The 14,360-nt window shown below is 43.3% G+C and overlaps 1 protein-coding gene across 1 annotated transcript in view; it reads right to left on the bottom strand.

Moving 5' to 3' along the window:
• The window catches only part of MEGF10 (multiple EGF like domains 10), a 120,043-nt gene that overhangs the window by 25,569 nt on the left and 80,114 nt on the right, over positions 1-14,360 (bottom strand). The window contains exons 10-12 of the mRNA XM_008698983.1: positions 13,015-13,135; positions 12,076-12,239; positions 9,640-9,742 (exon numbers count right to left, since the gene is read on the bottom strand). Of these exons, the coding sequence (XP_008697205.1) occupies positions 9,640-9,742; positions 12,076-12,239; positions 13,015-13,135 (388 nt within the window). The remainder of the gene's footprint in view (positions 1-9,639; positions 9,743-12,075; positions 12,240-13,014; positions 13,136-14,360) is intronic.

Genomic DNA, 14,360 nt, shown 5'->3' on the forward strand with positions numbered 1-14,360 from the left:
GAATGATAACGGCCCTGGAATAAGCACCCCTAACTCTGTCTGGGGATCACAGTCCGAAAAGGAAATAGCTTGTGAAGGTGGACAAGGGTTCCAAGCTAATGGAATGGTGGGTTCAAGACTCAGAAGTTCAAAGAAGTACATGCCACACTAGGGACAGCTAAAACTGGGGTTGGGAAGAACAGGACAGGTCTTTGGGTAGCCAGGTCGTGGCACGTAGACAAAGCCCAGAACGCCATGCTGTGGAGTGTGAGCTTCCCCCTTGGGGTTGACAGGGACCAAATGGACAATTAAGTAGGAGAAGCACATAATTAAATTTGTGGTTGGCAGGAGGGCAGAAGACAGTATGAGGAGGATGAGCCCGGAAGAGAGAGGACCTGTGTTGGGTGGCTGTTGCACGTTATGCAGGTAAAAAAAAAAAAAAGAAAGAAAGAAAGAAAAAAGATAAACAGGACAAGGTCTTAAACTAAGTCATTGACAGTTGGAATGCAGGGAGGATAAATTCCAGAGAAATGTAAGAGAGAACGGAGATGAAAGGTCTGTAGCTGCCCCACCTCCGCACCCCCTTTTTCCACGCAGGTAATGAATGAATTCTGGCAGCTTCCTGAAAGAGAGATGGGGGTTTTGCTCACTACAGTACCTAGCACATGGAGGGGGTTACAGATTTGTTGAATGCATCAATAAGCACAGTCCCTCTTTCCAACATGATATTCAGAGCCATTTTCCAACTAGATGGAGCAACCAAATAATTCTCTTTCCCAAAAGAAGGGATGAAAAGCACATGTAAACCAGGAAACCCAGCATATTTCTATTTTGTGTGCCTAAAATGGTGACCCTTCCCATCTAAGGGGGTGGAAATGTCTGCCTTGCTGATTTTTGAGAAGATATACCTTCTTGAGCTCAGGTTTGTTTTTTTTTAATGCTAGCCCAGATTACAAAGCAATAGAAGAATTCTGGAAACATCCTGAAGAAATTCTTTTGGAATGTTAACCAAAGAACAGATAAAGGTTCTGATAGGAATTACTTCAGGAAGCAACTCCCTAACACATTTGGGAGAGGGGACAAAATGGGAAGGGGGTATCTTTAAATTTGCAGGGATCTCTGGTTCAATGGAAGCATTTTTTCCTGATAAACGTTCTAACGCTGATAAGGCGATCTGTGAGGGACTGTTTTTGCCAGGACTGAGGACAAAGAGCTCTTTGATAGCCTTCCCAAGTTGCTAGGCAATGGCTGAATGATCGTGATAAACTTCAGCTAAGCAGCTCTAAAGAAATGTTCGTGCATTTCATGCCTGATGCATTATGCCAGCAGCCTCAGTGTGAAACCAGCATTCACCAGTCATTTGTGACTGCATGAATGCGATAAAATAAATCATCTGGGGTGTCATTACTTCTCCTTCTCAGAGATAGAACCCAAACTCCTCGTCTTGCTCATTGTTCATATTCCTTCTGCCAGTCCTGCAATCTTTGGGGGCATTAGCGAACGAAGGACATGATTTCAATTCAGTGTCTGGTTCCTGAGCAACAAGCTATTAAACATATAGTCGAGCAGAGAGAGATTTGTTAATAATAATTGCGCTTGATGATTATAGAAGAGAAGAACCAAAGTATAGAGTCATAATACTTTTTCTGCTTTTCTAATCCTCTTGCTAACAAAGCAGCCGCTTCCTGTTGGCGTAGAGACATTACTCACAGGCACATCCACCTGTGCCCACGCAGTGTGCGCCGAGAGGACGTGAGCTTCTGCAGGCCAGGAGCTGGCAACGCTTAACCCTCGAGTTCCCGGCACCAGCACCGTGGCTGCACACAACTTGGGAGACACTTAACAAATGGTTGTTAAGTCGTTCTATTCGGATGCTATGAATTTTAAAGACAGATTTAAAAAAGGATCTGCTTTATAGAAATGACCAAGTTGGAAAAAAAAATCTTGATAAGTCATGCAAATCATTGATGTTTGCATTTGCAGCTGCAAGACAAAAGCACCAGAGAGCATGACCTGCTTCATCCGGACCAGGATAGAAGCAAACAGAACAGACTGCTAGGCAGATGGGGAACTTGGGGAGCTCTGGCTGATTCTGCAGCCTTTCTTTTCCCAAGACAAACCCCCTCCTCTGCCCTCACCTCAGGGACCCCATGTTCTGCTTTTGCAGAACTCCCTCCCCACAAAATAGCACAGACGCACATAGGCTCCTGCATGAATGCTGTCCATGCTGGTTGATTGGGTGCATGCATCTTAATTAAAGCTCATTTGCACTTGAATTTGTACTTTTATGTCACTGCACAAAGAAAGGTAGGTCCCCCATTACTGTAACAATTCAGGCATCGCTAAGCCACATGAGAGATCATTTTGGGTCAGGACAGTACCTATAGTAGCAGTTCACCTGCTCACCCGGTCCAGCTTTGAGTGTCTGGGGAAATGCACAGAGGGGGCCGTCCTTTGGGAGAGGGGCTGGGACCACTGCAGGCCTAGCTGTGCTCACTGGGAAGAGCAGAAGAGCTGGGCTCTTCCCAGAAACTTGCCAGCAGGCTTTCCTCCTAACACCCCCACTCCTGGCCAGACTCAGATAAGCATCCCACCTCTCTTCCTATTCTTGCCCCTGCTTCCCCTCATCCATGGATGCTAGTTCCTCTCTCTTTTCCATCACTCCTAGAGACTGATTTGGTGTCCTAATCTCTCTTCTCTTAGTTTAGCATTTAACTTTTTTTTTTTTTTTTCCTGGTATGAGTACATTCCTAAGCCTTCTGCCACTGGTTACAAGGCTTCTGTCAAGTCACAGAAATGCTCCCTGGGAACACCCACCTCTTCAATAATGAGAGTAAAAAGGCATAGCAGAGGCTAGTCTACAGACTGATAACCGTGTCAGTGCATGGACCACTGGTGCAACCTTCGAAATGACAAACAAGGCCACCACGTAAGGTTGTGCAGGCTGTATACTGCACAAGAGCCCCTGGCCGTAGGGCAAAGGGAGGGCAGAAATCTAGCTTGCCCTCAACCTGCCAAGAAGTGCAATCTGAAGGATTTCCAAAGCTTCTCCAGATTTGTACAACAGGTGCTTTATGGGCTGGCAATGGCTCCATCTCCCTCCTCACTCACCCTCCAGATTGTCATTCGGTAGGTGTGAGGCGGGGACAGGGAATACACAAGTTAAAAAAGTTTCCAGGTGACAATGATCTTAGCCAGGGCTGGGAACCAGGCTGGAGACAGCATATGTTCCCACACAGCTGGAAGGAAATGTTGATTAGCTATAACGCTCGGTGACGAGGTGTCCTGGCTCGCTGAAGTTACGACAGAAAGGGAGAAAAAAAAGTTAGCATGTTTCTACTGTTTTGGGAAAATCTAAAGTATATTACTTCACTACTCTGGAAATACACCCCCCCCACACACACAACTAATTACATTTCATTGACATCTGGGACTTCAGAATAATCATTTTGAAAAGCCAGTCTCATTTTATAGCAGTGTGTGTGTGTGTGTGTGTGTGTGTTTGTGTGTGTGTACGCATGTGTGGGCTCATGTGTATGTGTGGAGAGGTGTGGGAGAAGGAGCCCAGGGTGCAGCCTATATTTTGAATGGTGTTTCATTCCCTTCCCCCATTTTTTTTTAACTGCAATCTGCCTCTTTTTGATACAGTAGGAGACTGGCTAAAAAATCCATATAGTAAGGTTTTAAGTAACTATGTATAATAAAAGTGCATGTCTTTGTTTAAATGGTATATTTCTTTTGGAGGTAGTATCTGGGATATCAGATGCAACTTTTGCTTTGTGTAATCTGTAGGGCAGTACCTTTTGAAAACCTATTTTAGAACGAGGTAAAATGGAACAGTCAATGATAGAAATAGAGTCTCGGTTCCTTAGGAGAAAAAGAGTCCAACATTAGAAAAGAGGGTAAAGTCATAAGAAATTGTGGATTAGCCCCATGGTAAGAAAGCAAGCTGATTTCCTAAGTATATCAGGTTAGCATATGATGTCCTCCATTGAGGTGTGTCATTTTCTTTGTAAAGAGGAATAAAGTTCTCCCCACCCTTATCTCTGGCTCTAAACCCAGAGGCCTAATGAGTGTTCCCCCCCACAGTGTCCTCCATGACCTAGCGTTGTTGGTGACTCTGTGCCTTCTTATTGATTTACTCAGGGGAAGAGCCCAGGTCCCTAGATATTAGACCACACCAAAACCTCACTGTTAGCCCACACACTATTACCCTGTCCCAGTGATACCTAACATTTCACCTAGAGCACTCTCGGCAACAGGGAGGAGAGGAAACAGAACCCCTTACTTCCCCAGACTCATGCTATTTATCTGGCCTTGCATCCGGTATCCAAATGAAAAGCAAGGCTTTCTTTATGTTGAGAAAGATTCTTATGAGGTACTTCCTCAAATACAAGTTTGTTGATGAAAAATTATGTGTCTATCCAGTGTTGACAATGAAATGGTGCTCTCCGTAAATAACACAGAGTCTACTCTTCCTTCCTCTTGGGAAAATGAAGCAATTCTTGGCCCAATTGTAGGGTGCTTTTTGGAACTTTCGTAACCTTCTTTTCCTCTCTGTACATTTGCATATACCTAGTGTGTACTGTGAATGTGGGGGATGATTTCTCTCAAAAAAAAGTCTCGGGGCAGTCTTAGCTCCTCAAAGATCAACAGCCTACACAGAAGACCCAGAGAAATGAGACAATGGGGCCACGAAGCAAAGAGACAGTGGGGTAATAAGTAAAGAGCAGCATGAAGCAGCAGAGCGTCTTCCCCTTTGGAGAAGCAGACCAGTCACAGATGGACAGAGTATTACAAGATTATGCTGTGTGACAAAGTCACTACATTCCCGCAGGAGCTCCATAGGTCTAAGGCCAGATGGGATAATTTGTCTTACCCCATGACCCAGACTGTGGAATGCAACAAACACATTTTCTGGTTGGCCTCAGGCCAAATCATATCTCCTGCTTTTCTCATGTAGACGCGAGTATGCCTTTCACAGTCTGGCTCTAAATCAGCAAAGCAGGTAGATACTTGAGCAGTGACTGCTGAGTTCAGGAACACCTCACATTTCCTCTGTATCCATAAAACAAAAGTAGATTTGGTGGAGCATGGTCCCAAACAAATGATAGGGCTTCTCTGTTAAGAAAAGTTCTGAATTTGCCAGGGGGATCAAAATGCTATTTCACTTCATTGTGGTCACAGAGGACTTAGTATTGGTCATTTTGTTTGAGGAGTTCAAGCACGCTAGGGAAGTCACAAAATCCGGTTTACTCTTAGCGTGATGTAGTTTAAACATTTAGTTACCAAGAGCCACATGGAAACATGGGGAGGTGGAATTTCACACTGTGAGGTCAGAGTTATCTTAGCTTTTGCAAGTCAAGGAGAAACTAGAGGGCAAGAGAGTCCTTGTGTCTGTGGGTAACTCCTATTGACAAAAAATAAAGTCCATTACCCCAGCCTTGGTCTGTTTCCCAAGGTAGCTCTCAGACACTAGAAATCAAGCACATGATAGTTCATCTCAGTTTACTCCTGTCAGAAGCCAAAGCAGCTCTCAACAAATTCCAAAGGACTGAGAGACATGGCTGAAGAGGTCACTGATGACATTTTCTGTCCAAGGATCTGAAGACATGTATTGTCAAGTTAGCAGTACTCCCCACATTGATCTATAGACTCAATCCTCATTAAATCCACCTTGTTTCTTCAAAGGAATTCATACGATGACCCTAAAATTCATACAGAAGTTCAAGGGACCCAGAATAGCCCAAATAATCTTGAAAAAGAAGACCAAAGTTGAAGGACTCACACTTCCCACATTTCAAAACTTTCTACAAAGCTATAGTAATTAAAATAGCATGGTACTGGCATAAGGATATATATCAGCGGAACAGAAGTGAGAGTCCAGACATAAATGCTCTCATACTTATGGTCAGTTGATTTTTGGCAAGGGTATCAAGACGATACAGGTTGGACTACAGTGCATTTACCCCAAAGATACAGATGTAGTGAAAAGAAGGGCCATATGCACCCCAATGTTCATAGCAGCATTGTCCACAATAGCTAAATCATGGAAGGAGCCGAGATGCCCTTCAACAGATGACTGGATTAAGATGTGGTCCATATACACAATGGAATATTACTCAGCCATCAAAAAGAACGATTTCTCAACATTTGCTGAAACATGGACGGGACTGGAAGAGATAATGCTAAGCAAAATAAGTCAAGCAGAGAAAGACAATTATCATATGGTTTCACTTATTTATGGAACATAAGAACTAGGAAGATCAGTAGGAGAAGAAAGGGAAGAAGAAAGGAGGGGTAAACAGAAGGGGGAATGAACCATGAGAGACTATGGACTCTGGGAAACAAACTGAGGGCTTTAGAGGGGACGGGAGTGGGGGAATGGGATAGGCGGGTGATGGGTATTAAGGAGGACACATATTGCATGGTGCACTGGGTGTTATACGCAAGTAATGAATCATGGAACTTTACATCAAAAACTAGGGATGTACTGTATGGTGACTAACATAATACAATAAAAAATTATTATAAAAAAAGACAATACAGGTGATAGGCTAGAAGGAGGATGAATGATCTTCTCAACACATGATGCTGGAACAAATGGTATCAGCATGCAAAAGAACAAAGGTGGACCCTTACCTCACACCATATACAAAACCAAACTCAAAATGGACCAAAGATCTAAATGTAAAATCTAAAACTATAAAATGCTTAGAAGAATACACAGCACAAATCTTTGTGACCTTGGACTAGCCAACAATTTCTTAGATTTGACACCAAAAACACAAGCAGCAAAAGAAAAAAAAACAAACTGAACTTTATCAAAATAAAAACTTTTCTGCAGAAACAGACATCATGAAGAGAGTGAAAAAGTAACATACAGAATGGGAGAAAATATTTGCGAATCACATATCTGATAAGGAACATATAGGTAAAATACATAAAGAAATACAACAACTCAATTATAAAAACATAAATGACCCAATTAAAAAATGAGCAAAGTATCTGAATAGATATCAGATATACAGATGGCTGAAAAAAGATATGCAGATGGCCAAACTAAATACAAAAGACGCTTAATATCATCATTTATTAGGGGAATGAAATAAAAAACTCAGTGAAATAACATTTCACACCACTTGGACGGCGAGAATCAAAAAGACAGATAATAAAAATTTTTGGTGAGGAGACAGAAACTTCATGTACTATTGGTGGGAATGGAAAATTGTGCAACTGCTTTGGGAGCAATTGCTACCAATGGTAGTAATTCTTTACAAGGTTAAACTCAGAGTTATCACACAACCCAGCAATTCCACCCCTAATTTATATACCAAACATACATATCCACACAAAAACTTGTACATGAATGTTCTTAACAGCATTTTTCAAAATAGCCAAAAAGTGGAAACAACCCAATGTCCATCAAGTGATGAATGTGCCAACAAAATGTGGTCTACCCATACCATGGAATAGTAGTCAGCAGTCAAAGGAATGAAGTACTGATATATGCTCCAATAGGAATGAACCTTAAAAACAAGCCAAGAGAAGGAAGCCAGTGGCCAAAGACCTCATATTGCATGAATCCATACAATATCAGAATAGGCAAATCTATAGAGACAGAAAGTAGATTAGTGGTGGCCTGGGGTGGGGGGGGGGGAATTGCCTTGTGGTAAGCTGGGGGTAAATGGAGAATAACTGCTAGTAAGTACTACTGGAGTTTCTTTATGATGTTGAAAATCTTCTAAAAATGATAGTGATGATGATGATCTTTAACTATACTAAAAACCACTGGATTATACAATTTAAATAGGTGAATTCTATGGTATATCTTTCTGTCTCTCTCTCTGCCTCTGCCTGTCTCTGTCTCTTTAAAGATAAATGCATACATATAAACATATGCATATATACTCTCTCTCTCTCCCTAGGCGTGTATATACACACATATAAACATACACATATACACACACGTGCACATAAATGAAGAGGTTGCTGGTTATCAACACTTATCACCACGGTCCTCTCATATAATTCTCAGAAGTCCACATTCATGCTCAGAATTAATCTTAGCCTAACTGCCCTTTCCCAGCACATTCTGGAAGAAGTCTGTGTACGGCAGAGGGTGCAGTCATGAAGAGAGCTGGAGATGCAGTGGGAAGGCATTAGTGCAAATCCTGTCTCTCACGTTTACTGACTGGGGCCTTGATCAGACACTCAACTTCTCTGTGCCTTAGTTTCTTCATCTGTAAAAAGGACAAAATGATATTTCCTACCTCACGGAGTTGCTGTGAGCCTGCTGTAAGCATTCAATAAGCATTACTTATTATTACTTCTCTGTTCTTCTTTATACACATTTTTGGTAAGAGATAAGACCACTCTGACTCCATAATTTCCTAAATGTCACATCTCTGGCTTGGAGGCATAAGATTCTTTTCTGAGTGATCCACCTTCTCAAAATATGACCATCACTACAGAAGACGCTTGGCTTGTTACTACCAGTTTCTCTTTTAGAAGACAAGGTTAAAAAACCATTTTGGAAGATAGTGAAGCACCATCAATATGGAAACAGCTTTGTCCTACAAATCTCCCTCTCTTCTCTGAATATAGGCACACATATATTTAGATATAAATACAATATATACAAATACACATGCAAACACACACACACAAAAGATGATGAATGAGAATTTTAAGAGAGTGTGGGTTCATTTAACTACCCCTAACATGCACCCAAGTCTCACAGTACTTGACTCTCAACTGGCATGCTAGCAGTCAATATTTTCTTTTATTTTCAGAAGAAATTGCTCATAAATATACCCAGTGCACTCATCCCAATGTTCAATAACTTCCTTGGTGCATTCCCATGTGGGTAATTTTTTCTAAGCAAGCATTTAAAATTCTATTCATTCTGTAAGGTTTTATTTTGTTTTTTAGAAAAGGCTTGACTTCAGGAAAGAAACAGAAAAGCAGGACCCCAATTTGCTTGGGCATTCGGTGCCCTCTCCTGCATCTGCTTATCATGCGCAAAAACAGGGTCAGCTTTCCAAGACCACTGTTAGTCTGATCAACTTCTGGCTGGAACCGTGAAGCCACATAAATAAGGAGAAACCTCCACCTTGTGGCTACAAAACTGGTACTCAATCATATCATGAATTTTTATGACTGAAGTATTATTGTAAGAAAAAAGAAAGTTTTCAAACTTTCATGTCTAGCAATGAATATTTTAATACTTGCATATTCACCGTATTAATATTAATATTGAATATTTTTGCCTCACGGAGGTGCACTTAGTTATGTTCTTATGGTTTGTTTCTATCCTTCTCTCCTTGGTGCTCAAAAAGGCCACAGAAGTCTCGCTAGACCCTTCACAGCAATCCACACATTCCCCCCTCTTGCCGGCCTGAATTCTGATAGTTGGACTTTCCATTAAGGCTCAAGACAACTGCTCCTGAATGTTTCAACAAGAAGTCATTTCCGGATTATAGATGAATTAGGCCTCGCAGTAATATCTCTTGGGTAAAAATGTGGCCGTGTACTGGAGGTTTTACCATTTTTTCTTCTCTGAAAAGGTGACCTGTGTGTGTTTCTCTAAAGCAGCAGGGAACGGCGCTAGGTGTGAGTTGGCGGATTTCCCATTTCACGTAGTGGTCCCTGGCTCACCTGACCATCCGGGGAGGCAGCGGCAGTGGCCCGTCGTGGGGTGACAGCCATCCGCATGGCTACAGTCACAGCGCTCCGCACAGTTCAGCCCATACGTGCCATCCTGCACGGAAGACAGTGATGAGCTCATGGAGATCCACAGTTAGAGAGGACAGAGACCTCAGTCAGCCACCTCAGATCCAGGACCCTCCTCTCCCAAACACCTTTCAGCAACACACATTATAATCCCCTCTTCCCATGTCTGCTCAGTCCCCCAAATGCAGGCGGTGGTGGTTTAAAATCACTCAGACTGTAGTTGATGTCTAACATAATGGTCGGTCCTATGAATGGTGAAACCAACAGATATGCACATATGCAAATATATGTAAACATGCTCGTTAATTAGGAGAATCTTTTGTATCTTATCATAAGCCACCACTCATAAAGAATTTTGCTCCTAGGGGCGCCTGGGTGGCACAGCGGTTGGGCGTCTGCCTTCGGCTCAGGGCGTGATCCCAGCGTTCTGGGATCGAGCCCCACATCAGGCTCCTCCGCTATGAGCCTGCCTCTTCCTCTCCCACTCCCCCTGCCTGTGTCCCTCTCTCGCTGGCTATCTCTATCTCTGTCGAATAAATAAATAAAATCTTTAAAAAAAAAAAAAAAGAATTTTGCTCCTAAAGATTTTTATAAAGTAGTTCAGTGTTCCTTACGAGGCATGCTACTCATTCGTGGAAAGGGAGGACCCTAACTCACATTAAGCAGCTCTAAAATTAAAAGAAAATCATAGCGCTAATTGAATGAAGTTCATTTCTGTAAACGGCCAACGCTATGCAAAGAACCATTAGGAGAAGTGAAATTTTCTGTTGCTTTTCCCAATCAATATCCTCCTTTCCATGAAGAAGTCTCAATGACATGAGTGTTCTGCTTCGAGATCCTAAGGAAGGCTGGTGTACTTGTTGGCACACACTCCTCCCTGGTCTGTTTCTAGCGCTTACTGTTTTCACGTGTGCATCAGCAGAGATGAGCCCCTTTGTGGATGTGATCATTTAGTTTGCGGGAGGGGGATGGAAAGCTCTGCACTTAGTAACCCTGCTTTTTCATGCCAGGTCCTGATGAACTGAGGGAGCACACTAGAAACCTTCAGGGGGTGCGCAGTTACCAAGGGCAAGGAAACTGAGAACCAGCATAAAACAGGTTGTGGGTGTCTGAAAGCATCATCGTTTGACTAGAACTTACTAAAACAAACAAACAAACAAACAAAATAAGGCCCCACCAATGTTTGCTGGGGCTTTGCCACCATATGGGCCACTTAAACCATCATCGGACTTCACTGAATTTTCTAGTGCATTTAATACACACACACACACACACACACACACACACACAAACGGGTGAGATTGTGCCAGGGGTTTTGCTTCATCTACCATCAGACTGGGAGTGAAAGGTGCTCTTCAAGCCCATCTCAGAGCACTGATAATTTGTTCACTGGTGGATGAGGGGCAGCAAAGCTAACTGAACTCTGTCCTAGGGGTTTAGAGGGCATGGAATAGCCTAGGGTGGGATCCTCCCTAGTTGGGAAATGGGTTGTACTTGATGAGGTGGAAGCTCAGGGGAAAAACTGCTCCCACCACAAGGGGCCCAGTTCAGGGGTCACAGTGTCATCTTGCCTTTTCTCCTGGAGGCAGAGAATACACATCACTGAGAGAATGCTTAATGGCTCAGGACGAAAGAAATGAGATGGGAAGAAAGTCATGAAAAAGAGGGCAAGAAACGGGCCAAGGGCTTCAGAGGAAGAAAGTGAAATCAGCACGTTATTAGAGAACGTGTGTCCTATTTGCAGCCTCTGTCTGCCTGCAGTAGACGCGGTATGGGATTTATAATGCTGACTACTGCCAAAGTAGGTCAGGGAAATGGAGCCAGCATTGAGCGAGGGAAATCTTTGGAGATTCTTGTGACTTGGGACATACTTGTGTTTAACAGACAACTGTTTCTAAACCTTTCACCACCTCGATGAGCATTTCCGCGACACCAGTCACCACCCCCTTTCAATCCTCTGCCACTTTCCACCCCAGAGACGGGAGGATTTCCATGACAATGGAGACACAATATTTGGAGAGTTGACAGGCAGATGCTGGGTGTTTGACAAATGCTGTTGACTGGCTGCCACGGAGAGATGGGTGTATAGGAATGGAGACAACAGGAAGGGTGGTGGTGGGAACACGGGCAGAGATGAAGGAAAAGAAGGGAGTGGTTCTCACAGAGCTACCTAACCAGTTACCATATCTATCCCTTTTCTGATCTTATGTCCGATTTGACTTCGAAGACCTCAATTCTTCTAATAGTTTCCTTGCGTTCACACTTGCATGCCTGACCCCAGGGACACTGCAGGGTGAGTGGACACTTTGCTCTCAGAGTGTCCCCCATGTCTTCACAGCTGGGGCACCGGCTCAATCGTACCTGGCAGGGGACTTCACACTTCTCCCCACGCCATCCAGGTGCGCACGTGCAGGTCCCATCTTGCGTGTTGCAGGCTCCCCCGTTGTGGCACTGGCAGGTCAGATTACAGCTAAAGCCCCAAGTGCCACTGGGACAGCTGATGGAGCAGTCCACCCCGTGCCAGCCTGCCGCGACAAGAACGCCAGAGCATGGAGGAAACAACAGCAGCACAGGGTTTTCCCGAACCTCTTCAGAAACATTTTGAAGGTGCACAGCAGGGTCCGCAGCCCCAGCAGGGAGAGCAATGGTGCTGCCAAGTGCAGCCTCTGTCAGCAATGACCAAAGTACCCAGAATCCATCTGTGTCACCTAATTGGTCAAGGATGCCAGGAGCAAGAGGCACTGCTGGGCTACTGGGAGAAGATACAGAGCAGGGGCACCTCTACCGTGCAGTGATACGCCATGCAGAGCGTTCAGTGTGGCTCCGGGTAGGAAAATGAAATATTTATATGGGAGGGTAAAGGAAGGTTTGCATTTGAAAGAGAAACCCCATCTTTAAAGCAAACCCAATTAACCATGAACAGTGAGTATCCAGGACCCTGCCTGTTGCAACAACTATAGATGGACACATTTTGGCCTTCACGTAAAATCAGCGCTTGGCTGCATTTCTTTTTGCGACTTCAGGGCAGTTTAGGGGCACGGATATATGTCTGCTTGCTCACTTTTACCCAAAGCCCAGAGACTTCCAGACTTTAGGAGCCGGCAGCAACTTTGGAGATCTACATGAGACCATTTCTCCTTCGCTCTCAAAAGCAGGAAAGGCCACCCTGGACGTGGGGCTGGCTGAGCTTAGTCGCTGAACATGGGCACCGATGGAGCTAGAACCCGTCAAGGTTTCTTCCCTGTGACTTTAGGAGGTAACAGGATGAAGATCAGATAAAAGACTCATTCACCCACTTACCTGCCTTGCAAGTACAAGACCCATCTACAGGTGAGCAGACAGCATCGTTCTTACAGCCACAGAGAGAGGAGCAGTTTATTCCATAGGTTCCCAGTGGGCATGGGATAGAGCAGTCAATTCCCTAGACAGGCACGAATAGGAAAATGCATGCAATTTTACTGAACGAAATAAAGCCAACACAAATAAACGTAAATACATCGTGGCAATGCTAATTATACTCCCTAATTTTAACACTTGTATTTTCTAAAGTTGCTAAATGTCCCCAGTATACAAATTTTGAACATTCAAGGGCAATGCTAGCTTGCCTGTTTAGGATACTGTATTAAATGGGACTCAAAAAAGCCTGCTGCCTTCATGAGCTTCCCTTCCCAGCAAACACAAAAAAAACCTTTTGTCCTTGCTCAGACCAAGCAGATATGGAACAATAAACTATCAATTACAGTCAATAAATAAATAAACATAAATATCAACTATACATAAAATTGCAATGTTTCTAGCCTTCATTGTATAATATGTAATATGATTAGTGGGTGCAGCAAAGCAACAGAACACACACTCTGCCTATAGCACGATTCAATTTAGTATCTGACAATAAGCCTAAAACACAGAAGAGGGCTGTCAAGGATGACTGGAGGTCATCTGCTTTAAGACTAGAGGAGACTTGGGGTGCCTGGGTGGTTAAGCATCTGCCTTTGGTTCAGGTCATGATCTCAGGGTCCTGAGATCAACCCCAGGGAGCCTTGGGCTCCCTGATCAGCGGGCTCCCTCCCCGCCCCCACTCATGCTCTCTCTCTCTCTTTCTCTCTCTCTCAAATAAGTAAGTAAAATCTTTAAAAATAAATAAAAATAAAAACAGAAGATACTTAACACAGGCTAAATCAAGGGCTCCACCAAAGACTAGTGACATAGGTCAGAAAAACCTGTAAAGATCCCCTCAAGTCTGAGTCTTTATCACCTACTCATTCCACATTACACATTCTGGAATAATTATCAACATCTCCATCAGTTAATACAGTACTCTTTCAAAGGAGAGAAAATAATCAAAACCAACCATTTTCCTCTAAAACAAGGATTCCTAATCTGTAGCTAAGAAATTCAAGAAACTAGGCAAAATTCTGCTTGGTTGGTGCACAGGCATATTTGCAAGGTCTAGCTTCTCAAAAGCACTGAAAAACGTCCATACTGCTAACCATCACATGTAAATATGTAATAAGTGCTAACTCGGTACATTACGTGCCTTCAAATTGCGTGGAGTTAAGACAAAACCTGTTAATAATAATTACTTGGAAAAGTAATTTCTTTGTTGCCTATAGAATGTAGTAGAATAATTATGTAAGGAAAAAGTA

Source organism: Ursus maritimus, unplaced genomic scaffold (genome assembly GCF_017311325.1).
Source record: "Ursus maritimus isolate PB19 unplaced genomic scaffold, ASM1731132v1 scaffold_5, whole genome shotgun sequence".
In the NCBI taxonomy this organism is placed as follows: domain Eukaryota; kingdom Metazoa; phylum Chordata; class Mammalia; order Carnivora; family Ursidae; genus Ursus; species Ursus maritimus.